Source organism: Macaca fascicularis, chromosome 6 (assembly GCF_037993035.2).
Source record: "Macaca fascicularis isolate 582-1 chromosome 6, T2T-MFA8v1.1".
Taxonomy (NCBI): Eukaryota; Metazoa; Chordata; class Mammalia; order Primates; family Cercopithecidae; genus Macaca; species Macaca fascicularis.
Window position 1 is genome coordinate 148,477,670 of NC_088380.1, and position 26,184 is coordinate 148,503,853.

The 26,184-nt window shown below is 45.0% G+C and overlaps 1 protein-coding gene across 6 annotated transcripts; it reads right to left on the bottom strand.

The window, feature by feature from the left end:
* Positions 1–1,659: 1,659 nt before the first annotated feature.
* On the bottom strand, positions 1,660–24,637 carry GNPDA1 (glucosamine-6-phosphate deaminase 1). 6 transcript variants are annotated; one of them, XM_005558093.4, is made up of 7 exons: positions 24,605–24,637; positions 23,523–23,652; positions 19,191–19,292; positions 17,555–17,737; positions 16,369–16,553; positions 14,502–14,676; positions 1,660–2,376 (listed from the first exon to the last, which is right to left on the bottom strand). In XM_005558093.4, the coding sequence occupies exons 2-7, from the start codon at positions 23,644–23,646 to the stop codon at positions 2,267–2,269; spliced, it is 879 nt and encodes a 292-aa protein (XP_005558150.3). In that variant the 5' UTR covers positions 23,647–23,652; positions 24,605–24,637; the 3' UTR covers positions 1,660–2,266. The 6 variants fall into 6 exon arrangements, with proteins under 6 accessions (XP_005558150.3, XP_045250291.2, XP_045250292.2 ...); XM_045394356.2 differs by having other exon boundaries at positions 23,901–24,637; XM_005558091.5 differs by lacking the exon at positions 1,660–2,376 and adding an exon at positions 12,042–13,513.
* Between the last annotated feature and the right edge of the window lie 1,547 nt (positions 24,638–26,184).

Here is a 26,184-nt window from a genome sequence, read left to right on the forward strand (position 1 = left end):
TTCTTAAAGTAAGAAGAAAAAGGTCACAGAATAGCATCTCTTTTACCTGGGCTTATGACTGAGCTTAGGTTTTAGGGCCCATATTTTGTTTAAACCAGATAGTTTCATGGTCTTCGATTCAGGACATTTTGTGTAAAAATTGAGGTTAATTTAAAGAATAAATTAAAGATAAGAAATGGAAATTAAAATGATTTGTTCTATAATATATACCTGAGAAGAGTGATTTCTGTGATCAAAAGGAGTTCAATTCAGATTTATTTAGAAAGAACTACTCAGAAGCTCTGTAGTTCATGAGCTACTTGATATTTTCTAGAGATCATTTTATGTTAAGCTGTTGTACATTGTTGATGATGTCATGGAAGTAGGAAAGAAGCCTTTATAATAGAGTTTTATGAAAGAAATGGGAGCCTTTTTTTCCCATTTATGATATTAAAAACAACACAGGTATTTGGTGTTTAGTCTTAAAAATTTGTTTGGTCACCTTAGTGATTCTTACGTGCAAAGTCTTCATCACTCAATTTTAACAAAGAAAATAGGGCTTATAAAGTTATACTTTTGAAGCATGAGTTATGAGCTAATTTTAAGATGGTATAGTTTTGGTAGAGTACTTTTGTCTCAGTAAAATGAAAGATTTGGGTAACTCCCCAAATGCCCTGTAAAACAAATAGGTTTATGGAAGGTTGCAGTGTCAGCAAAATATATGACAGAATAAAGAGTTTTGTACCTGCATTAATTTCATGAAAGCCTTTTTTACGAGTGGGTTGAGATTTGCCATAAATTAGTATGAAGCTCATGGGTCTTTTTTCTTTTTGAGACAAGGTCTCACTCTGTCACCCAGGCTGGAGTGCAGTGGTGTGATCATAGCTCACTGTAGCCTTGATCTCCTGGTCTCAAGCAATCCTCCCACCTCAGCCTCCTGAGTAGCTGGGACTACAGGCACATACTACCATAGGCAGCTTTTTTTTTGTAGTAGAAATGAGGTCTTGCTATATAGCCCAGGCTGTGAACTCCTGAGCTCAAGTGATCCTCCTGCCTCAGCCTTCCAAAGTGTTGGGATTACAGGCATGAGCCACAGTGCCTGGCCTCCTGGGTGTTTTTTGGGGAGTTTGAATAGTCAGTGTCTCTTCATTTTTATATAAAAGGTTTGGGTCTAGAGCTGATAAACGAAAATAAGCTATCAAATAACTTATTTATTTATTTATTTATTTATTTATTTGAGATGGAGTCTCATTCTGTTGCCCAGGCTGGAGTGCAGTGTCACGATCTCAGCTCACCTCTACCTCCACCTCCCAGGTTCAAGTGATTCTCCTGCCTCAGCCTCCCAAGTAGCTGGGACTACAGGTGTGCGCCACCATGCCCCACTATTTTTTTTGTATTTTTAGTAGAGATGGGGTTTCACCATGTTGGCCAGGCTGGTCTTCAACTCCTGACCTAATGATCCACCCACCTCGGCCTCCCAAAGTGCTGGGGTTACAGGCGTGAACCACCGTGCCTGGCCATAACTTTTTTTTTAAAAATCACAATAGAAGCTCTGTGACATTTTAAGCTTGTGATCAAACTAACTTAAGGGCCTGCCTTTGTCAATTGAGATGCATCTTGTTTCATCCATTTTTCTATTAAATTTTTATTTTTTTAGCCACCCTATTAACAGACTATCCATTTTTTAAAAAGAAACTTTTTATTTTAGAATATAGATTGACAGAAAAAATTGCCAAGATTGTACAGTGTTCCTATGTACCTCTCACTCTGTTTTCCTTATTAATATATTAGTGTAGCACACATCATATTAATGAAGCAATAATTGATATTGATATTAATATCAATAATGAAGTATTGATATTATTAAGTAGAGTTCATACTTTATTCACATTTTCTTAGTTTTATCTGATGTCCTTTTTCTGTTCCAGGATCCCTTCTAGGACACCACGTTATTACATTTAGTAGTCATGTCTCCTTAGACCCCTCTCAGCTGTCACTGTTGTCTCATCTGTTTTTATTGTTATATAAACATTAATTATACCTTGGTACATCTGGACTGGGCAGGAGCCAAAAAACTTTTTGAAGACACATTTCCTAATCCTAGCAGGCTCAGCAAATCAGTGATTTCTTTTTGACTGAGGTCTTTTGTAGCTTTAAATCAGTTACTTCTCAGGATGCTTCAGTGCTGTGTATGCAGTTTTAGGCTGTTCCCCTATTCTGGTAATTTTCCTGCTCAGCTTCTTGAAAAACATCATTAAACACTGGGCAAGTTGATCAAGTCAGGAAGTCAGCTGGACCCATTAGACTGTGCACTGGTGTGAGCATTAGCCTGCCATCTTGGCTGCATCCCAAAGTTTGTTGCGTAGATGCATCCCTTCCTGTTGACTTGTGGAGGAGCTGGTGAAGGTAAGAAAGGCTCAGAATCAGAAGCCATATTCCCAGACAGATTTGTGGTGTCAGCAGTCTATTTTTTTTTTTATTTTTTATTTTTGAGACGGAGTCTTGCTGTCACCAGGCTGGAGTGCAGTGGCGCAATCTCGGCTCACTGCAACCTCCGCCTCCTGGGTTCAAGTGATTCTCCTGCCTCAGCCTCTCAAGCAGCTGGGATTACAGGTGCCCACGACCAAACCCGGCTAATTTTTTTTTTTTTTTTTTTTTTGAGACGGAGTCTCGCTCTGTGGCCCAGGCTGGAGTGCAGTGGCCGGATCTCAGCTCACTGCAAGCTCCGCCTCCCGGGTTTACGCCATTCTCCTGCCTCAGCCTCCCGAGTAGCTGGGACTACAGGCGCCCGCCACCTCACCCGGCTAGTTTTTTGTATTTTTTAGTAGAGACGGGGTTTCACCATGTTAGCCAGGATGGTCTCGATCTCCTGACCTCGTGATCCGCCCATCTCGGCCTCCCAAAGTGCTGGGATTACAGGCGTGAGCCACCGCGCCCGGCAACCCGGCTAATTTTTTAAAATTTTTTTATATTTTTATTTTTAGTAGAGATGGGGTTTCACCATGTTGGCCAGGCTGGTTTTGAACTCCTGACTTCAAGTGATCCACCCACTTAAGCCTCCCAAAGTGCTAGGATTACAGGTGTGAGCCACCGTGCCCAGCCCAAAGTCATTTGCCCAGTCATATTTTTAGTAGTAGACAGTTCTAATTTACATTAGTAATCTCTTAATATACTTAGTATTTTTTTTTTCTGTCAAGAGTAATGAGAGTTAATTAGAGGAGATAATAATAAAGTTGTTCAAGTGGCTGTCTGCTTTGAAAGGGAATTTCAGAATTTTGACTGGAGTTTGGATCTCCCACCTAGTATTAACTTTGCCATAAGCATCACCAGCAGGTGGCAGCAGTGCCCATGTTATAAAAATATAGTCACTAGTTAAGACAGGTATAGAGTATGTTGTTTTGTTACAGAAGTAGATTTAATTTCTGGTATTTAAATTTTCCTCATTATATTTAATTATAGTCTGTTTTATACTTTAGTAGACAGAATGGTATTTAACAATACTATCAAGGCAGGAACAGCAGTATTACCAGAAATTTTTAAATACTCCAAAGTGTACATGAACCACAGTTGACATCTTATGCCATTGTTACATAGCAGAGTGTCACTCCTGATAGTGGCACTTAACCTTCAGCCACCAAAGTAGGGAAATTAAGTTGTATATGAAGCTCCTAAGTAGGACCAAGGAATTGTAACACCATGGTGCCCTCTGATGCTGGTAAGAGTAGTCAGCCTGCTCCCCAGACCTTAGCTTAACTAAAAAAAATCAGGCCAGACTGAGTGTGGTCAGAAATCTGGCTATGGGAGCTTTAGGGGTATTCTTAACAAATGCTTATGGTAATAATCAACTTTCACCACTCATCGTTTAGACCGTACAGTTTCTCAGGTTGTCTGAAGATTTACCACTCCAAGGACTCCCACATTTCTCCGAGCCAGTGGATGCTTTGGAGAAGATTGTGTACATTGGAAACTTAGGGAGATTTGATGCTGAAGTCGCTAAGTACAAAGTCAACACAGTCACTTGAGACGGAGTCTCGCTCTGTCGCCCAGGCTGGAGTGCGGTGGCGCGATCTCCACTCACTGCAAGCTCCGCCTCCCAGGTTCACACCATTCTCCTGCCTCAGCCTCTGGTGTAGCTGGGACTACAGGTGCCCGCCACCTCGCCCGGCTAGTTTTGTATTTTTTAGTAGAGACGGAGTTTCACCGTGTTAGTCAGGATGGTCTCGATCTCCTGACCTCGTGATCCGCCTGTCTTGGCCTCCCAAAGTGCTGGGATAGTCACTTTTTTCCCTTGCTTGAATCTCTTTTTTTCCCTTCATTATAAAAACAAATCAAAAAAGGAAGAACAACTAAACTCACACGAATACAACATAAATACATGAAAATTTTAAAAGCGATTGTGTGTCTTACCCTCAGTACCATTCTACTTTGTGCAGCCTCTAGTATTTCCTGGAATAACTCACTTATTTAACAAATACTGATGGAATACCCTGCAATGGGCCTTACTCTTTTTCAAAGTGGTGAGAATGTAGCAGTAAATAAAACAGATATAATCTCCCTGCCCATTTGGAATTTAGATTCTAGTGGAAGGAAAGAGACACTAAATAAAGTATCTGGTTCATCAGAAGATAAGTAGCATGGGGCTGTGTGCAGTGGCTCCCACCTGTAATCCCAGTGCTTTGAGGCTAAGGTGAGAGGATCACTTGAAGCCAGGAGTTTGAGACCAGTCTGGGCAACATAGAAAAACCCCGTCTCTCTTAAAAAGAAAAAAACAAACAAACCTAAAAATTAGCTGGGTGCAGTGGTATGTGCCTGTAGTCCCAGCTGACATTCAGGAGGCTGAGGCAGGAGGATTTCTTGAGCTGAGGTCAAGGCTGCAGTGAGCCTTCATCACACCACTGCATTCCAGCCTAAATGACAAAGCAAGATATTTGTCTAAAAGAAGAAAAATACCATAGAAGCTGGGGAGAAGAAATAGGGAATTAGGGGAGGCAGGGCAATGTTGTAATCTTAAAGAGTAGAGAGGACTCCATCAAGATAACATTTGAACAAAGTCTCGGCAGTGTGGGATTGAACCTTCTGGACACCTGGGAGAAGAGAATTCCAGGCAGAGACAGCAAGGGCAAAGCCCTTGGGCTATGAGCATGTAAGAGGGCTCCAGGAACTGTGTGGTAGCCAGTGAGGGCTGAGGCAGACCCAGCAAGAGTGAGGGATGGGATGTGAATAGGTGGTCCTGTAGACTATATGAGCCTTGTGTGAACTTTGGCTGCCACTCTGAGTGGGGGCCATTGAGCAGAGGAGTGATAGGGTCTGGCATGTGTTTTAGGGGAATGGTGAGCAAAGGTGGAAAAAGACCAGTTGGGAGGCCATTTGCAGTAGCTCAGGTGAGAAGTGCAGGTGGCTTGTACCAGTGTGCCAGAAGTTAGAATCTTGAGAACTGGTTAGATTCTGTACTTGCCTGAAGGTAAAATTAATAGGATTTGTTGACAGACTGGCTATATAATGTGAGAAAGTAAGGCATCGGGGTTCATTTCTAGGTATTTTTGTCTGAGCAGTTGAGATGAGAAATCTGTAGGTAGCACAGGTCTGTGACTGAAGGTCAGGAATTTGGTTGTGGACAGGTAAGTTTGAGATGCCTGGTAGTTATCCCAGGGGAAATGATAAACAGGCAGTTGGATATTCTAGTCTGGAGTTCAAGGGAGCAACTCAGGGTAGAGATAGAATTATGGGAGTCAACATGTAAATGGCATTTAAAGCCACGAGACTAGATGAGATTACCAAGGGAGGGAGTTATATGTAGGGAAAGGTTCAAGGACTGAGTCTTGGGTCACTCCAGATGCTAAGAAGTCAAGGAGATGAGGAAGGACCAGCAAAGACAGACAGTGGCCAGTAAGGTAAGAAAACCAGCTGTGTGTGGTGTCTTGGAAGCCAAGTCAAGTTTGGGGGAAGGAGTAATCAACTGTGTCATATGCGGCAAAAACGTCAAGTAATGTGAGCTGTAACAATTGAAGCAGTCAGTGTTGAGGTCCTTGGGGACTCTGACAAATGCTATTTCAGTGGAGGGCAGTTGCAAATCTAGAGTGTGTTTGAGAAAGAATGGGGTGTCCTCATAATAAGAAAAAGGTTGAGCAAACTGATAATCAACAGCTTTTCTTATATCTGCAGAGAATTGAGGTCACAGGGCAAACCACCGCAAAAACAGGCAGGAAAATAGAGATCGGCTCACCTAAGGCAGAAGCTGTTGGAGCCAGTAATTGAGATTTAAACAAATTGCTGTGGGCTAAGTGTGGACTAGTTTGAGAGTTCAAAACCAGGAGCTTGTCTAAGGGGACCCCACACTTTGGTGGGTTTTACCTCAAGGAGACCCACTAGGTTCTCCTGTAAAGATGGCAGGAAAATTCCCTTGTGCTTTGGACACGGGAAGGGAGAAAGTAATCCTTTCGAAATATATCCAGGAAGAAAGCAGACCCAGATCTTCTGTTCTCCATGGCAGAGAAGAGTTTTCTCAGGGAAAACTACTTGCAGGAGCCTTCTCTAGCTTAGGAGAAGGGCAATTGGATGGCTCAACCCTCCTCTAGCCTTCCTGTCTCACATAAGAGGAGGAAAAAACAAGGCTCCACTAATAAAAAAAAAAAAAAAAAGATTTTATCATAAGAATATGCAGTGCATCTCCTCACCAATACGATACCATCAGTAGGGCTCCAGGATAACGGTGGATTACAACTGAGAGAGCTGCAAGACACAGACTGTATTTTAAGAAGGAATTTCTAGGGAAACCCAAAGACAACAGGGAGACAAACAAGGATACTGAGGAAAATTGGAGCCTCTAGCACCTACGGTGAACATCAGACGCAGCCTGTTAGCCAGATAAACATACAACTCACTTTACCTAAGTTCTTGTTACCTAATACATCATGTCTGGCTTCAGTAAAAAAGTACAAAGTATGCTAAAAGGGAAAAAAGAGACAAAGCAAGCATCGAGCCAGACTCAGATATGTCAGAGATTTGGGAGTTATCAGACTGGGAATTTAAAATAACTGATTAATGTGCCAGATTTCTAATAGACTAAGTGAACAACATGCAAGAATAGTCAGGTAGTATAAGCAAGAGATGGAAACTTAGAATCAAAAAGAAATGCTAAAAAAAAAAAAAAGGCCAGGCGCGGTGGCTCACGCCCGTAATCCCAACACTTTAGGAGGCTGAAGTGGGAGGATCACCTGAGGTCGGGGGTTCAAGACCAGCCTGACCAACATGGAGAGACCCTGTCTTTACTAAAAATACAAAATTAGCCTGGCGTGGTGGTGTGTGCCTGTAATCCCTGCTACTCGAGAGGCTGAGGCAGGAGAATAGCTTGAACCCGGGAGGCGCAGGTTGCTGTGAGCCAAGATCCTGCCATTGCACTCCAGCCTTGGCAACAAGAGCAAAACTCTGTCTCAAAAAAAGAAAAAAAACACACAAATGCTAGAAATAAAACATTGAAGCAGAGATGAATGCCTTTGATGGGCTCATAAGACTGAACACAGCCAGAAAGAATCAGTGAGCTTGAAGATATATCAATAGTAACTTCCCAAATTGAAATGGAAAGATTCCAAAAAGGAATGGAAAAATTTTTAAAATAGCAGAATATCCAAGAACTGTGGGATAATTTTTAAAAGTGTAGGTTGGATGCAGTGACTTACACTTGTAATCCCAGCACTTTGGGAGGCTGAGGCAGGCGATTGCTTGAGGCCAGGAGTTTGAGACCAGCCTGGGCAACATGGCAAAACCCAGTCTCTTAAAAAAAAAAAAAATACAAAAATTAGCCAAGCATGGTGGTGCACACCTGTAATCCCAGCTACTCAGGAGGCTGAGGTGGGAGGATCGCTTGAGCCTGGGAGGTGGAGATTGCAGTGAGCTGAGATCATGCCACTGCACTCCAGCCTGGGCAACAGAGTGAGAACTTGTCTCAAAAAAAAAAAGTAAAGTGTAGCTATGCATAATGGGAATACGGTAGTTCTCCCATATCCACAGTTTCACTTTCTATGGTCAACTGTAGTCCAAAACTAGGTAACTGCAGTACAATAAGATTTTGAGACAGAGGGAGAGAGACAATGCTCACATAACTTACTACAGTGTATTATTATAATTCTATTTTTATAAATCTCTTACTGTGCCTAGTTTATAGATTAAGCTTTATCATAGGTATATGTGTATCAAAAAAAAAACAAAAAAACTATACATCAGGTTCAGTACTATCCACGGTTTCAGGCATTCACTGGGAGTCTTGGAACATATGCCCTGTGGATGAAGGGGCGACTACCATACCAGAAGAAGAGAGAATAGAAGAGAGAGAGATTAAAGTCAGAGTATGAGTAACTCTAGAAACTTTGCTCTAAACAAGATCAGAGAAATGATGTATCTGAGGGGGCAAATGAGGTAGAGTTTTGTTTTTTTTTTTTTTTTTTTTTTGAGGCGGAGTCTTCACTCTGTCGCCCAGGCTGGAGTGCAGTGGCACCATCTCGGCTCACTGCAAGCTCCGCCTCCCGGGTTCGCGCCATTCTCCTGCCTCAGCCTCCGGAGTAGCTGGGACTACAGGCGCCCGCCACCGCGCCCGGCTAATTTTTTTTTTGTATTTTTAGTAGAGACGGGGTTTCACCGTGTTAGCCAGGATGGTCTCGATCTACTGACCTCGTGATCCGCCCGCCTCGGCCTCCCAAAGTGCAGGGATTACAGGCGTGAGCCACCGCGCCCGGCCTTAGAGTTTTGTTTTTAAGTCTTGTTTTGAATGCCATAGGAGTGGTCTAGGAGAGGATAATTTGATGCTGTAGGTGAGAGATGGGAGTGTTGCCAGAGCAATGTCCTCAAGGAGGCAAGAGAGGATGGGATCTGGTGTGCAAGCAGAGAGCTCGGCCAAGGAGCAGGTAACAGGAAGACAGCAGAGTGTGAGAGCAGGGCTGACGTGTGAGTGTGATGGTGGGAACTCATGGACATTCTTTTCTGATTGCTTCTGTTTTCAAGGTCATCAGCTGAGAGGAAAGCTGAGGTAGAGGGGTTAGACGTTTGGGACCTTATGATTTAGTCTTTGAGGATACTAAATGGACTAGTGTGATTATTAATATAGTATGACTGCCAGCTGGTGGTAATGGCGCCCCTGAGGTCCAAAGTGCTATATTCTGTTTTACCTGCCCATTATTGCATAACTCAAAATCGTTACACTGTGTCTTACTGGAAATGGACGTGTTTCACTAGCATCTCATCACAGTAACGATTTTGGTTCCCAGGAAAGAAGCATCAAATTTGCCAAGTTAGATCTCCTCAGTAGGCCAGTTGGCTAATCCATTATATAATAGGCCATGATTTCCCCTGGTTGTTATGTACGATCACTACTCTTGGGGACAACTATCAGGCTTATGGTTCAACAAGTACCAGTGCCTTCTAGATATCAAGGCACTGCTATAGGGGCAGAATAAAGCAGTATTTAACATCTACCTTCATGGAGTTTACATTTAGTGGGAAACAAAATACATGTCCAGTGTAAAGGTTCTGAGAAAATAGCGCACGGCAAGGATAGGAACTTGGGGATTGCAGCTTTATATTGGAGGGTCAGGGAAGAGTTATCTGATAAATGACATTCGAGGTGAGGCCTGAAGGACAGAAAGACTAGAAGAGTAGGCCATAGGGGCAATAGTGAGCCAGGCTTTTGTGTTTTCTACTTTATAAACAGACTAATAGAAGACAGGCAGCAACCATTGATGTCAACACTGCCACTTTTTACTAAATGTAATAAAACTTTAAATACATTCTGTCTACTCTTCCTGAAATACAACTCTGTGTGCACTTAATATTACATTTTCCCTTTCTTATCAAACTTGCTGTTTTACAAATTCAGCGTGTTCCAGTCAGCTGTATTTAGTATTTCCTTTTTGATCAAATTGTGAAAACCTGCTCAGTGGGAACCCATTAACTGGCTGTTTTGTCCTCTCAGAACTGCCTCAGACATTTTTGTTTTGTTTTATTTCATCCCCAGACTTTTTTTTGGTTTTTGTTTTTGGAGACGAAGTCTTGCTCTGTAGCCCAGGCTGGAGTGTAGTGGCATGATCTTGGCTCACCACAACCCCCGCCTCCTGGGTTCAAGCAATTCTCCTGCCTCAGCCTCCCCAGTAGCTGGGATTACAGGTGCACGCCACTGCACCTGGCTAATTTTTTATATTTTTAGTAGGGATGGGGTTTCACCATGTTGGCTAGGCTGGTCTTAAACTCCTGACCTCAGGTGATCCACCCGCCTCAGCCTCCCAAAGTGCTAGGATTACAGGCGTGAGCCACTGCGCTGGGCCAGCCACAGACATTTTTGAAAGCACCCTTATTTCCAGTAACAAGATATTCCAGGCCCACTCTGATCCCTACCCCCAAACATAATTAGCTCCTGCACAAGGAGCCTGATATTAGAGGCCCAAGATGACCCAGGGGTGTACATCCCACTTGATCGCATAAGCGCTGGTTGTAGCAGGACACTGCTGTTGAGCCACCAGGAAAACACAGACTTGGGAAAGACATCAGATCTTTCTAAGGTCCCAGGTTCGTACAGCTATCTCCAGTTTAGCTGTCATCACCTAGTCCTTTTTTTGTCTCATTTTAATGTAATTTAGTTAATGTAGTTAATTTACTGTAGTTAATAACATACTTAAAATTTAAACCCTTCTTGACTGGATAAACAAAATGTATGTCCACAAAATGGAATACTATACAGCAATAAAAAGGAATGGACTACTGCTATGTGTTATATGAACCTGAAAAATGTTATACTTAGTGAAAAAAGGCAGACACAAAAGATGTCATGTCACATGATTCCATTTATATTAAATGACCAGAAAAGGTAAATCTATAGACATAAAGCAGACCAGTAGTTGCCTGGGGCTGGGGTTAGGAGTAGGGAGCTTTTGGGAATGATAGAAATGGATTGTGGTGCTGGGCGCGGCGGCTCACGCCTGTAAACCCAGCACTTCAGGAGGCTGAGGCAGGCAGATCATTTAAGGCCACGAATTCAAGACCAGCCTGGCCAACATGGCGAAACCCCATCTCTACTAAAAATACAAAAATTAGGTGGGGTGGGTGTGGTGGTACATGCCTGTAATCCCAGCTACTGGAGAATTTGAGGCAGGAGAATCACTTGAACCCAGGAAGCAGAGGCTGCAGTGAGCTGAGATCGCACCACTGCACTCCAGCCTGGGGGACAGGGTGAGACTTTGTCTCTTGGAAAAAAAAAACAAAAAAAACACTTGTGGTAAGGAAGTACACAATCATAATCATAGAAATCATTGGATTTATATCTCAAGAAATTGTTTTTGAGATGGGGTCTTGTTCTGTTGTCCAGAGTTGGGGTACAGTGATGCGATTATAGTTCACAGCAGTCTTGAACTCCTGGGCTCAACCAACCCTCTCGTCTCAGCCTCCTGAGTGGCTGGGACCACAGGCATGCACCACCATGCTTGGCTAATTTTTAAAAATTTCGTAGAGACAGGGTCTTGTTATGTTGCCCAGGCTGGTTTTGAACTCCTGATCTCAGGTGATCCTCCTGCTTTGGCCTCCCAAAGCACTGGGATTACAGGCATGAGCCACTGTACCCAGCCTCAAAATTTTGTTAAAAAAAATTAAACCCTTCTTTTAACTTCTACATCTACCTCCTTAATTGGCTATATTAACCTAATAAGCTATTCCATTATATTAACTTAAAAAATATATATATATTTTTTTCCGTACCTTGCAATAATATCCCTCATCACAAATCTGCCTTAATCTTTATAACAGCTGTATCCTCATTTGGATCTCAGGTACAGCCAGAACATGACAATTTATTGCTCATCTGTTCATTCCTACCCTTTTTCCTATAGGTGCTCCATTTTCATAAAATCTCTTATTTTTCACTCTGATGATCGAAGAAGAGATCAATAGATGGTTGCTTTGCTTGTGACCTTCCTGCAAGTTCTTGTGAGGACTGAGTGTGACGCTTTGCTTACCAGCTCTTTCTAAAATATATAAATAGCCGAGTCTTCTAAAATTGAGGGCTCAAATCCACAAATGACATGTTATTTGAAAATACTGGATTTAATAGAAAATATCACATTGTAAACAAATCCATTGATCCATGAGCTTAAAACAGAATGACAGCACAATCACATAGAAAAGCTAAAGACAAAACACTGGTACCAAACATAGCCCTTAGGCCTGAGCCAGACTCTTAAAGGTCTTTCCCAGAAATAGAGACAGCAGTAGCTTCAAACAGGCACAAAAACAGCCAGGAGGAGGCAGCATCCACTCCATGAAGGCCTAAGACAATGAAAGGAAGCCAGAGCAACAGACCACCTTGGGATCCGGGGAGAAGGATAAATGGGCAAAAGGGTTGTATTTCCTGATGTTCTCAGAACATCAGACCACACCATGTGAATCTAAGCAGGACTATTTTAAGTGGGGAAACAATACTAGAAACATTTGGTGTGTTTTCCTGGCACTCACCTCCTAGGGAAGCAGGAGAGCGGGACACTCAGGAGCTGTGACTAAACTCACACTTAAGCTGCCTGCCCAGACCATCCTCTTGGCTGAACACAACACTGAAATTGTGGCAGTGTCTGTTGCCCCAGTGGACCTCCTACTTACTAATGAGTATGTAAAACAGAGGAGCCACAGTGAGGCCTTTCACAAAAACACAGGGCTCTGGGGGGAAAATGGCTTCCACCTTCCTCCTTTTGATGCTGCAGAGTCCCTGAGGGAGAGAAGTTTGACATGGCTGGGCCCCTTGAGGCTCTGGGTTTATCAGTAGAAGCCGCCTCTTTGACCCCACCCACCCAAATCCACCCCCAGGTTCTCCCAGTTCAGAGAAAAGCTGTGAAACTGGAAAACAACTGGAAGAAGGAAGGAAGGGATGTTTTCTTTCCACTGCACTTGTTACTGACCAAAGAGCCTGCTTCCTTGCACTTTAGATATTGAGAGTTTGTGCCTTAACCTGGAACAATGGTTCTCAACCAAGGGGCAGGCCTGTGCAAGAAGGACTCTCAAGACTCTTCAAAGAGGTGGCATCCAATATACACAAGCCCCTAATTCCCTCCCACTTGAAAATCAGTGCATGTAAGGAGAGAAATTCCTGATGGGAGTGTGTTGTACATGTGAACCGTGGCTGAAGCAGAACAAAAAGTTTAAAACTCCCAACCTGGGTTTGGCAGACATCAAAATGATGGAGTACATTTTGCAGAGATTTTTTTTCTGATTAAGTTACAAACAAATCATTCTCCCTATAGCTAAACTCCATGACTAGGCTCCCAGCCTCATGGCCAAGAACAATAAGTTTACCCACTTATCTGGAGTACCCATACTAGATTAAAGAAATACAATTCTTTCTTCTAAAGACAATTTCCAGAAAGACCTGCCTTTCCCTATGGGTACTTGACACTAGGTCCCAGCACAGGCTAATCGCTGTATGGTTTCTTAGAAGATTGGCTTTTCTCAGTTTCTTTCTCTTTGATACTGTACAAGGGGTCCACCAACTTGTTATGAACAAGCATTAAACCTACAAAAAATTAAAAAGTAGTTAATTCAGGCAGTGGCAAGAGTTCCTTGATTATCAATCATAACATCCAGGAGCTCTCAAATTTTGTCTTACAGCTGACTCTTCTCTCTTTTCTCTATGATCCCCAAATGATAAACACCCTAAGTACAAGAAGAGTTATTCACAGTGAGTACTATATTCATGGAACTTTTATAAATTCAATCACTATGGGAGTTGGCTATTTAAAGGTTAGTCTTTTCAGCAAAGAACAAATTCCTAATTGACCTGCTTGAGTAAAGGAGGATTTTCACGTTTGCCTAAAGCAGTGTGCATCCTTTTAAAGTAAAAGAAGAGCCGGGCATGGCGGCTCTCATGCCTGTAATCCTAGCACTTTGGGAGGCCGAGATGGGTGGATCCCCTGAGGTCAGGAGTTAAGACAAGCCTGGGCAACATGGCGAAACCCCGTCTCTACTAAAAATACAAAAATTAGCCGGGTATAGTGGCGGGCACCTGTAATTCCAGCTACTTGGGAGGTTGAGTCAAGCAGAATCACTTAAGCCCGGGAGGTGGAGGTTGCAGTGAGCCGAGATCATACCACTGCACTCCAGCCTGAGTGACAGAGTGAGACACTGTCTCAAAAAAAAAAAAAAAAAGTAAAAGAAATGAAGATCCTCCTGATAATTCAGTGTCTCACCTAGAGGGGAATGGCTGTTTAAGATTTGAAAAGAGAAAACCTGAGGCTCAATGGCACTGTGAGGTCATCACATAGTCCTTGGACCATACTCGGCATTTTCTTTCCTCCTTCTCAGAGCAAACATATCTCCAGAAATGGATCTTTGCAGTCACAGGTGGAAAATAAATGACAGTGTAGTGTGATGCAGTTGGGTTTGATATTTCTTAAGATTACAGTTGTCAAGTAAAACGACTAGAGGATGAAAGCTGGATCTACTACTAACTCCCGGTACACCCTGAGCTTGACCACCTGTTCCTGGACCCACACCTCCCTCACCTTTGAAATACTTGACAGTCTTCACTTTCAGCTCCAAGGTGGCATCCTCATCACACACAAACACGGTGCGGGGATGCTGCTGGAAGGCAGACACGGTCCACATGTGGTTCACTCCCTCCTCGATGGCCTTGTACAGAGCGAATGCCTTGTGAGCACCTGTGATGAGGATCATCACCTGGGGATCAGAAAACAAGTCCGTGATAGAGGGGAGCATTCCAGACACCCTAAACAGTTGTAAGGATGATTGTTTTTCATATCACATTGTAAGTGGTTACCATGCAACATACTTTTGCTCAGTGCTCCTTGTGCTTTATCACACAAATAACCCAAGGCAGGCGGCATCATTATCCCCATGTTATATGATAAGAAAACAGAGCCTGGGGGGTTAAGTAACTTGCCCAGGGTCATTTATGACCCTAAAGTTCATGTTCTTGACCACCACGTGACAGTGCCTCCAGGTATCTTTGATGATGCCTATGAAAGTGCCCTGTAAACAGACATGCCATGCCCAGGCCCGCTATCCCGTCAGCTTGGTGACTCTCCACAAGCACAGTTTGTGAAAGAGGGCTCCTAACCTGCACCACCAGCAAGGATGCTTTGCAGGCAATGGTAGGAGTTATCTGTGGGACCTCTAAGGCTGAATCCCAGGAAGGCTGCTCCATTATCTGGTCACTTTCAGTTCATAGCATTAAACCTATGAACTAATGTGACCTGGGGTGATGGTTTTTGTTAATATATAATAAAACAAAGGCACAGTCTCCACTTAACAGTTAAGATATCAAGAATGTAAGTGATCTTAAAGAAATCAGCTCTATTCAAGGGCAGGAAAAGAGAAAAAAAATAACTCAGTTCTATAGATTTCCTTTCATTTTAATTCACATGTGCCACAGAGTTGTGAACAAGATGTACTGTTCCTTTCTTAAAAGATTAGAACACAGAAGCAGAGAGGGAATGTGACTATTTATTCCGGACCCCTCAGCAACCCAGAACTCTTTTTAGAAAAGATAATCTCCTGATTTCCAGTCCCAGGTCCTTTCCCAGATCAAGATGCCCTCATGATAAAAACAGGTTTAAGCTGCAAGGCTAAAAACAGCGAGTAAACACCCCCACCCCACATACTGATTGAAGATTACCCAACAGAAATCTGGGCGCTGTCACTCATATCACAAAAGTTCACTTTAAACAGGGAATTTTTCACTGATTTAGATGCTTGTCTATTGGCTTGGGCAAAGAAATGTAAATCTAACATGTCTATAGCTGCTTCCCACTGAATGCACATCAGAAAGGAAGAGAAAACGCTTCTAAAGTTCTAATGAAAATAAGGAAATTGGAACCACAAAAAATTCAAATTCAAATGATAGTCAATTTTTTAGGGGAAAAGCTAAATTCAGTTTAAAACACTTATATTTTAATCACACTTCACCACATTTATTAATCTCTGAGCACGGGGCTAGAAGCACAAGCATCCTTGGTGTCCAAACAGTGACCTCTGCCAACTACAAGGAACAAGGGAGCCCCTCTCTCCATACCTGGTCAGGTACAAAATTCATATTCCAACATTAGTGATGCTGGCCTCCTCTCTGCCTGTGAAAAGCATGAAAGGGGCCCGAGGCCAGAGAGCCTGCTGTCCCAGGCAGTCAGCCAAAGGCACCAAAAACATGCTCAAGGGATTCACCTCACACTGGGAATAATGATGTCTTCCAAAGAGGCAAGAGGAACAGTGAGTAACAGGGTCAGCAGGGATTTTAGCTTTATTTATCATGTGTTCATCTTTAATAAGAATGTAGGTGGTACAAGTATAGTTAAGATTAATAAGAGAAAGACAAGTCCACCCAGCGCAAAGCTGGTGGGGCCCTTGCATCCTCACCTCTCTAGCATCCATGACAGTGCCCACCCCCACCGTCAAGGCCATGGTGGGCACCTTGGTGAGTTCTCCATCGAAGAACCTAGCATTGGCCAGGATGGTGTCCATGGCCAGTGTCTTCACACGGGTCCTGGACACCAGACTGGAGCCTGGCTCGTTGAAGGCAATGTGTCCATCAGGGCCGATGCCTACAGGGAGAGAGCCCACGCAGCTTTGTGAGTCCCAGGGATCCAAGATTTCAAGAATGGACAATTTCTCCTTCCCTAACTAGGGTCTGAAAAAAAATCATTGAAAGCTGTGTCACCTTTCTCATTTGCAGCCCTGAGCAGGTACTCTGTCCCCCTCCCTACCATTTATTTCTCTTTGACATACTGTCTCAGAGGAGACCCTCCCCACCATTTCTGTCTAAGGCACACACATTGTTAACTTGCTATCACCCCCAAAAAACTGAGGAAGAAGCACTCCAAACAGCTTCTGCCTCCCCAGATTGTCAGGAAAGTGGACCTTCTCTGTCTCTTCCGCCTGTAGTTAGAGGGTCCTGCTGCTGGGATAGAGGTGCAGTGAACAAAACACCCAGAGAACCTGGAAGGGGCTGCCAAGGTTCTAAAATCTCAGAGGATGAGAGCTTCCTACCTCCTCCCCACCTTTAAGTACAGAACAGTGATCTCTAGAGCAATAAAAGGCAATTCAATGTTACCCCTCATGGGTAACTCCAGAGGTGGCGACAGATGGACACACAAAAGGGCAGCCCAGAGGACCCGAGCACAAATCCAAGAAGCAGACACCTGCTCCCACCTGCGGACCTTCAGTGAGTCACCTAACTTCTCTGGGGTTCAACTGGCTATCTATAGGGGCTGTGTGGAGACTTTTGGAACTACAGGAGTCCATGATGTTAAATGTTTAGATAAGTTCCAGGACTGATCCATAAAACCTTAAGACTGGGGAGTAGACAGAACCTCAGAGTCCAAACCCAAACCTCTCAGTTTATAGACAAGGCATCAAACTGCACAAAGAGATCCCCAAGATAACACAGTTCCTGAGTAACAGAGCCAGGCAGAGCCCATTTCTCCTGCCTGTCTGTGCGGTCACTAGCACGCCCAGAGGAAGCTGTCTGGAGATAGGCGTGGTGTCTTGTCCTCCTTCCCACGGGTCTGGCCCTGGATTGTGTGCTGCAGAGTGTCAAGCTTACCTCCAACAAATAGCTCGATCCCACCTGCAGCTTTGATCTTCTCTTCAAAGGCATCACATTCTGCCTGTAGGTCGACTGCATTCCCATCCAGAATGTGGGTGTTTTCTGGGTGGATGTCAATGTGCTTGAAGAAGTTGTTCCACATGAAGGAGTGGTAACTTTCTGGGTGGTCTCGAGGAAGGCCTGTGGGGCCATGGGGCACTCAGTCATGCCTAGGCCAAGCCAAAGCCTCCCTCCTAAGAAGGATGCCAGGACACCAAGCTGACCTACAGAGACACTCCCAGGGGTCTGCCCATCTGGGAGCCTTAGGCACCAGCCCTCTGACCCCTAGCCACTCGGGACAGACTGAGCCAGTATCCGTAAGTGTCCACCCACCCAGCACCACCATCTGTGGCCACAGAGCTGGGCCAGAGTAACTACACACCAAGGGCCTGGGAAATCCCCACATTCTAATCTGCTTTTCATAAGGCAATGACCATTAAGTTAGAGGCTGGAGACACTCTGGCCCCCTGGGGTAGGGCTGCACTCATCTTAGAAAGCAAGCAAGCACACCCCTCACCCTGTGCCTCTCACCCCACCATCCACTCCCAGTTCTACCCCACTCAGCCTGAATACATTCCAGCTTGAACACCAGGTGGTTAGAGGGAACTATCTCAAGGCTTCCCCAAATCAACTTTTTTTTTCAGCCAGGAAAAAAAAATAATAATGTTTAATGTTAAGCATTAAGAGTATGTAAAATCAGCCTTAAAAAGGAAGGAAATTTTGACACACGCTACAACAATGGATGAACCTTGTGGACTTTATGCTAGGTGAAAGAAGCCAGTCAAAAAGACAAATACTTTATGATTCCAGTTATATACTCTAGTTTGATTCTAGAGTAGTCAAATTCATAGAAACAGACAGTAAAATGGTGGTTTCCGCGGCTGGTGAAGGGGGAAACGAGAAGTTACTGTTTTACGGGTATAGAGCCTGGGTCTTACAAGATGAAAAGAGTTCTAGAAATTGGTTGCACAACAATGTGAACGCACTTAACACTACTGAACTATACATAGAAAGGTGGTTAAGATGGTAAATGTCATGTTACATGTATTTTACCACAATTTTTTTCTTTTAAAAAGGATGTTTAACATGAAGCTATTACAAAAGGACTGGGTGAAGGGGAGGTGATGGAAGACTAAGGTATAGCCTTTCAGCAGCAGGAAGGACACCAATCTCGGGTCCCCTCCAAGTGTACCTGGCAGAAAGGGGAGCTGGAGGCCACACACAGGAGAGGAAGCACAGATCCAGATCCTAGGGGAAACACCCCAGCCAGGATCCCACTTGCAATCATTTGTTCCAGAAAGAAATGGCATGGAGTTGGGGAGCAGGCAGGAGAAGGAGATACTCTAATATGTATTAAGTATTTGTTATGTGTAAGAAACTTCCACATCTTTTATGATATCATTTAATGCTTACAACCTGTGAGGTCAGCTTTACTAGCCCCATTTTAGAGCTGAGTAAACCAAGAGGTAAATATTGATAATTGAGCCTATCATCAAATGTCACTGGCTCCCTGATTCCTCTCCAGGGCTGGGCCAATGAGAGGAGGAGCATCAGTCTCCTAGAATCAGGAAAGAACCTTGAAAGAGAGACTCACCCACGTACTCATCCATGTTGAAGGTCTTCACATATTTAAAGGACAGGTCCCCATTCTTATAGTATTCAATCAGCTTCTTGTAGCAGCCAAGTGGGGTACTCCCTGAAAGAGTGGCCACAGCCATGAACACCCCTTGCACCCCAAGTCTGGAAGCCCAGAGGGTATACAGGAATGAGTCTGGGCTGCTCACAGGGAGAACCTGTCAGATCTGAAGTCCTAGCCAGTACTCCAATCCTAACTGCCATCCATCCGTTAATTGTTTGTTTAATGCCTATTTTGCCACTAGACTTTAAGCTCCAGGAGGGCAGGACTGTGTCTGCCTTGATCACTGCTGAATCCCCAGTATCCAGCACACTGATGACTGAAATCACTCTGATTAGTACCTGAGTGAACATCAGACTTAATTATTGACATGATAATCCCTGAACAAGTACTATGTGCAAGGCACAGGGCCATGTGATAAGGACACAGGGGAGCAAGGGACAGTAGCTACTCTAAAATAACTCAACTGTTTAGGAGCAGAACACAAAGCAGGAACATCAGTTGTGATGGGGTAAAGTACAAGCTCACCCAGTGCTTCAGGGTTCAAGGAAGACTTCCCTGAGGAGCAGCGAAGCCCTAGTTGAGTCTCATTAAAAAGTCAATGTCACCGGGCGCGGTGGCTCAAGCCTGTAATCCCAGCACTTTGGGAGGCCGGGACGGGCGGATCACAAGGTCAGGAGATCGAGACCATCCTGGCTAACACGGTGAAACCCCGTCTCTACTAAAAAATACAAAAAATCTAGCCGGGCGAGGTGGTGGGCGCCTGTAGTCCCAGCTACTCGGGAGGCTGAGGCAGGAGAATGGCGTGAACCCGGGAGGCGGAGCTTGCAGTGAGCCGAGATCCGACCACTGCACTCCAGCCTGGGTGACTGAGCGAGACTCCGTCTCAAAAAAAAAAAAAAAAAGTCAATGTCATGGCCGGGCGTGGTGGCTCACGCCTGTAACCCCAACACTTTAGGAGGCCAAGGCAGGTGGATAACTTGAGGTCAGGAGTTCAAGACCAGTCTGGACAACATGGTGAAACCCCGTCTCTACTAAAAATACAAAAATTAGCTGGGCACGGTGGCATGTGCCTGTAAGCTCAGGAGGTTGAGGCACAAGAATCACTTGAACTTGGGAGGCAGAGGTTGCAGTGGGCCGAGATCGCACCACTGCACTCCAGCCTGGCCAACAGAGCCAGACTCCATCTTGAAAAAAAACAAAAAAGTCAATGTCATAAAAACACACACATAATAAAAGGTAGGAGAACACTGTATATTAAAAGACTAAAGATGCATGAACCCTGACTGAACACTGGATTTTTAAAAAACCAACCTATAAAAGATAAATGTGGACAACTGAGAAAAAATTGTGAACATAGTTTGCATATGAGATGATGGCGTGATTTTTCATTTTCTTAGGTATGATGGTATCATAGTTGTGTAGGAGAATGTCCTTATTCTCAGGAGATATGTGCTGAAGGATTTAGAGAGAAGTGTCAGGATGTCTGGAACTTACTTTCACATGGTTCAGAAAAAAAACTTGTGTGTGTGTAGATACAGAACAAGAGCCAGAGAAAGGTTAAAGCAAATGTGGCAAAATGGTAACAATTGGTGAATTTAGGTGAATGGTATTGACCTGTTTTTTTTTTAACTTTTCTGAATATTTCAGATTTTGCAAACTAAAAAAATGAAAGGAAAAAAAAAAACTACCGAGATTACATCATGTCACCATTCTTTTCAAAACCCACCATTAGCTTCTCATTTCACCCTCAGCAACACCAGTCCTTCTAAGGCTCCACAGAACCTGGCCCCCGGCTATGAGACCCTCCCTGCCACCATATCCAACACTGCACAGCCCCACCCCTGCCAACACACTCCCTATCCTTTCCTGCTTCATGTTTCTCCTTTCCTCTTATCACCATCTAACATACTCTATATTTTGCTAATTGTTTATTATCTGTCTCTCCCATTATAATTTAAGCCTCAGAAGGCAGAAGTTTATATCCTTTTTGTTCACTGCTGTATTCTTAGAGGCTAGAACAGCTTTGCACACAGAGGGCACTCAATAAATACCTGCTGGGTGAATGGCAGCTCCCCACAACTCATGCAAAATAATCAGCTGGTCCGTGTGACAAGGCCTTAGCTATGCCTGAGCCACATAGCTTCCTCTCTCCTGCCATTTTCCAAACTTCTAGCCTTCCCATGAATTCTCTAAACTTCCCAGTATCTAGCCAATAAACTCCTTTTCTGCTTAATTTAGCTGGAGTTGGTTTCTGCGGTTTCCACTCAGAACCCTGACAGGTGCTACATCTAACAGAAGGAATGTTCCAAGGAACCCGTGTGGAAATGCTGTCCTGTTGGTTCAAGCAGGACAGGCAGGGAGAGGCTAGGTTTTGGAGGGCCTTAATGCCACTGAAGAGCTTGGATCTGACTCTGCAATGATGGGAATGAGGGAATGGTTTCAGAAGACCAGACTCTGACCCATAGAGAGGTTGTTTCTCTCCACAGTTAGGAGACAGGATGTTAGCACAGCCTCCAGAGGGCCTGAGACATTGGTGGTTTCACAGGCACAGGTGGATACTACTCCCACAAACCTCTACTGCAGAGCTCAGCAAACTTTGGTCCACAGGCCAAATCTGGCCTGTGCAGTGGCACGATCTCAGCTCACTGTAACCTCTGTCTCCTGGGTTTAACTGATTCTCCTGCCTCAGCCTCCTGAGTAGCTGGGATTATAGTGCCTGCCACCATGCCCAGCTAATTTTTGTATTTTTAGTAGAGGTGGGGTTTCACCATGTTGGCCAGGCTCGTCTCGAATTCCTGACTTCAAATGATCCACCCACCTCAGCCTCCCAAAGTGCTGGGATTACAGGCATGAGCCACCACGCCCAGCACTGCAGCCTGTTTTTATACAGCTCATAAGTTAAGAATGGTTTTCTTTTCTTTTCTGAGACAGAATCTTGCTGTCGCCCAGGCTGGAGTGCAATTGCACAATCATGGTTCACTGCAGCCTCGACCAGGCCCAAGCAATCCTCACACCTCACACCGCAGCCTCAGCTGGGACTATAGGCATGTGCCACCATGCCTAGCTAATTTTTGTATTTTTTTGTAGAGATGGGGTTTTGCCATGTTCCCCAGGAGAATCTCAAACTTCTGGGCTCCAGCAATCTGCCCACCTCAGCCTCCCAAAGTGCTGAAATTACAAATGTGAGCCACTGTGCCTGGACTGGTTTTTACATTTTTAAATAGTTTTTTTAAATTAAAGAATAACAACATTTTGTGACATGTGAAAATTATATAAGTTCAAACTTCAGTGTCCATAAAGTTTTATTGGCCTACAACCATACTCATTCACTTATATATTGTCTTCTCTTTTTTTGAGACAGGGTCTCACTCTGTCACCCAGGCTGGAGTACAGTGACACAATCTTGGCTCACTGCAGCCTCAATCTACTGGCTTAAGCGATCCACCTACCTCAGCCTCCCAAGTAGCTGGGACTACAGGTGAGCGCCACTGTGCCAGGCTAATAATAGCTGCTTTCAAACAACAGAAGGGTGAGGTTGTTGCAACAGAGACTATATGGCTAGTGAAGTCTAAAATATTTACTACTGGCCTTTTACAGAAAAAGTCTGGACTGCAAGGAAGACAAAAAAGAAAAAGAAAAAGCTTGAAGAACCCCCCCGACACACACCACACACACATACACACTCTAATGGATGGGTCAGGAACGGCCACTAGGGCAAACCCACCCATCTCTGAAAGAAATAATCAGGACATTTGTCTTGAGGAGCTGGGGTCAAAATATCTTTCTGAAAAAGCAACATTTTGATTTTTTCCAAAAGAAATTAGGACTGTTTTTTACTTAGGTCCTGTGTTTAATTAAGCCTTACAGAAAATTACCTAAGTGACTACCTTCTCAATTCTCCCAAGGATGGTACTTAGCTAGTACCCCTCTAGATATAGAGAAGAGAAATTAATTCATTACATAAAATGAATGCCTTAGGGTATCAGGACTTAATTCTGTTAAGAAACCCTGGTGGACAAGGCTGACTTAGGATGTAGCCTAAAAATCAAGTTCTTCCTACCTAACCAATATCCCTTCTGCTCCAGGATTCTGCAGGAACAGGCAGCACTAAACCAACCCATAAGGGAAGCTGGGTCCTTTGTATGTGGAAGGGGCACGAAGGTACTCTCAGCACCAGTACCCCAGAGCCCCCGTGAAGTCCCTTGGCTGAGTGAGCCCGTGTACCTGGCCCCTGTTGCCTACTCTCTCCACTCCTATCCACGGCACCCTCTCCATCCAAGAACGCACCAGTGGGGAGCCCCAGGGTGAAGTACTTTTCTGGCCCTGGGTTAAACTGGATGATGCGGTTCCTGATGTATTTAGCCGCCCACTCGCTGGCCTGAGAATAGTGGTCCAGGATGATGAGTTTCATCTTGTCCTGCAGTGGGGGAGAGGGGATGACAGAAAGGAATCAATGGTAAGGGGCAGAGAAAGAGATGGAGGTGGTGGGAGAAGCCTCTCTTACCCAGCAACAATCCCCCCTTCCCAAGCTGTCTGAGCCAGGAAAAAGGCCTTTCTATTCACAGAGGAGCTAAGAGGTTGGGCCAGTCGCCTCCACCACCCACAGTCCACTAGGAGGCGCTACTGGGGGCAGATCTGGGTTCTAATCTCAGCTCCTTCACTTACCAACTAAAGGACCTCGGTCGAAGGACCTAAGTTCTCTCTGAGCCGTTTCCTCCTTTATAAAAATTGGGACAATAGTACCTACTTCACAGACTTCACGACGGGTAATACGAAATGAGAGAATGCGTGTAAACCACTTAGTATTTACTATGTTGGCTGTTACCATCCGGATAGATGCTCTGCTCAGCCCCGCCTCCCTCATCCCTGCCCCCACGGGAGCGGGATACTCTCCACACTCCCCGCCCTCTACCCCAAGACTCTTCCTCAAGAAGTAGAGGGGTCATAGGATCATGCTGGGCCACTAGAGCAGGTGGGGCAATGAGCTCTGCCTGGGGAGCTGTGTGCTGAGGGACTAGCGGAGGGGTGTTCCTACTGGCCCGCCTTGCTTTGCGAACCCCTCTGGGTCCTCAGTTTCCCCCAAAGCACAAAAGGTAAAAGGTAATCGCTCCAGAAGGAGGACGTTTTGCTCCCCCAGCACTGCGGTTAGTGGGAGTGGGAAAGCAAGAGGCGAAGGTGGCCCGCGCGGTCGTCGGTGGGGTACAGCGTGTCCCCCACCCCGATTACCACCCCATCGACCCTCCGATCCCGGCTGGAAAATGTGTGAGAGCGGCTCCCCGGGGTCCCGACCCCGGGTGCCGTAGGGCTGGGGCAGCGCTCCGCGCTCCGGCCCGCGAGGAAGGTGCCCGCCAGCCCTTCTCCCCACTTACGCGTACGCCTCCCGCGGCGGCTGCAGCTACTGCGCCGGCGGCCCGGCCCGGCGCGGGTCACGTGGCTGCGGGTCACGCGGCGCAGCGTGCGCCGCCCGCTGGGCTGACTCAGCGGGGCCGCAGCTACTGGGACTGACTCTCTCGGCGGAGGGATTCCGGCCACTCACAGTCTCACCTCGGCCGGTGGCTCCGGCAGGCCCTGGAACAGACCGTAAAAAACACACTTTCCCTTGAGAGGCGGGGATTCGAGCCTGGTGTTTTTTTTGGTTTTTTTGTTTTTTTTTTTGTGCAAGAGGAGGGAGACTTGAGGCGTGCCGGGTCGCCCCCAGGAATACAGCCCTCTGGAACTTGGGGCTGGGGCCGGGGTTTTTAGTGCAGGGGTTGAGCTGGGGGCAGGCAAAGCAGAATCGCTGCCTCAGTCTCCTAGGGTTGGGCCTGGCTCTGTCTTCAGTTTCTTTATTTGTTTAGATGGCATTTATTTACCCAGGTATTAAAACTTTTGTTGTTTAAAATACAATTGGACTTTTTAAAGTCCTTTTTTAAAGATCAAACTTTGCAGCATTATATAATAGAGAAAAAGGCAGGCCCTTGGTTTCCCCAACTCCCCACACCAAGATAACCATTGCTTAGAGTACATTCTGAATTGCTTTCTATGAATATGCTTACACTGTTATTTTACATAAATGGGAACACATACACATGAGGCTTATATATATCAAGGGTCAGATATTTGACCTGCATTATTTCACTTAATCCTTATTAAGCTCCAGTAGTAGGTTTGCCATTACTTTTTAACGAGTGGAGAAACTGACGCTTGGAGAGAAAAGTTAACTTGGCCAGAGGCACCAGTGGTTTGCCTAAGACTTCAATTCAGGGGAATCTGTCCAAATCCCAAATCCATGCTTTTTACCGCTAGCGGGCACTGCCTCCCAGCTGGTATGACTGAATTTGGGACGCTTCTATATCAGAACAAGAGATCCATCGTATTCTTTCCACTCAACATTAGAGTGTTCGAGACTTCTAGGGACACTTGGGAACTTTCCATGCAGAGGCTGGAGGAAGGACTTGAGTGCTGGTCATCAGTAACATCTTCCATTACATAGGGTTTTGCAAGAGCTTTGTGCCCATTATTTCATAGAATCCTGCCCAATCGTCAGATATGATTACCGCCATTTTATTGATATGGAAACTGGGGCTCAAAGGAGTACAGAGACTTGTGATATATGACCTCACAGTCCGACATCCCGGACTTTGGTCAGTGCTAGGGAGCAGTGGCGAGATCTCCTGAATCAACCTAATTTTCCTCCCGCAGCAAAAGGCCAAAGGAATTCTGGCTTCATGACAGGTGACAGGGCCTTCCTCAGTCAGCCGGGTGGCCACGATCTGCAATTCTGCTGAATCTGCTCACTGTGGACAGCCCCAGGCGCTCACCCAGCCCTTGGGCCCAGCTGCAGCTCCAGACCAGGTTGCTAGGAGTAGGCTTCATCTGGTGAGGCCCTGATGAGACCAGAGATGTTGGAGCTGATACCTTTACACTATGGGGGACTTGCTTTTTGCCTCAGTGTTATTTTTGTTTGTTT

Bases quoted from the DNA above. Each gene is read 5' to 3' on its own strand.
- GNPDA1 (XM_005558093.4), bottom strand. From the start codon at position 23,646: ATGAAACTCATCATCCTGGACCACTATTCTCAGGCCAGCGAGTGGGCG. The intron at 19,293-23,522 runs GTGCGTTCTTGG...CCACTCTTTCAG, and splicing joins CACCCTGGGGCTCCCCACTG to GGAGTACCCCACTTGGCTGC. The intron at 2,377-14,501 runs GTGAGGGAGGTG...TACCTTCACCAG, and splicing joins GACTGTCAAGTATTTCAAAG to CTCCTCCACAAGTCAACAGG.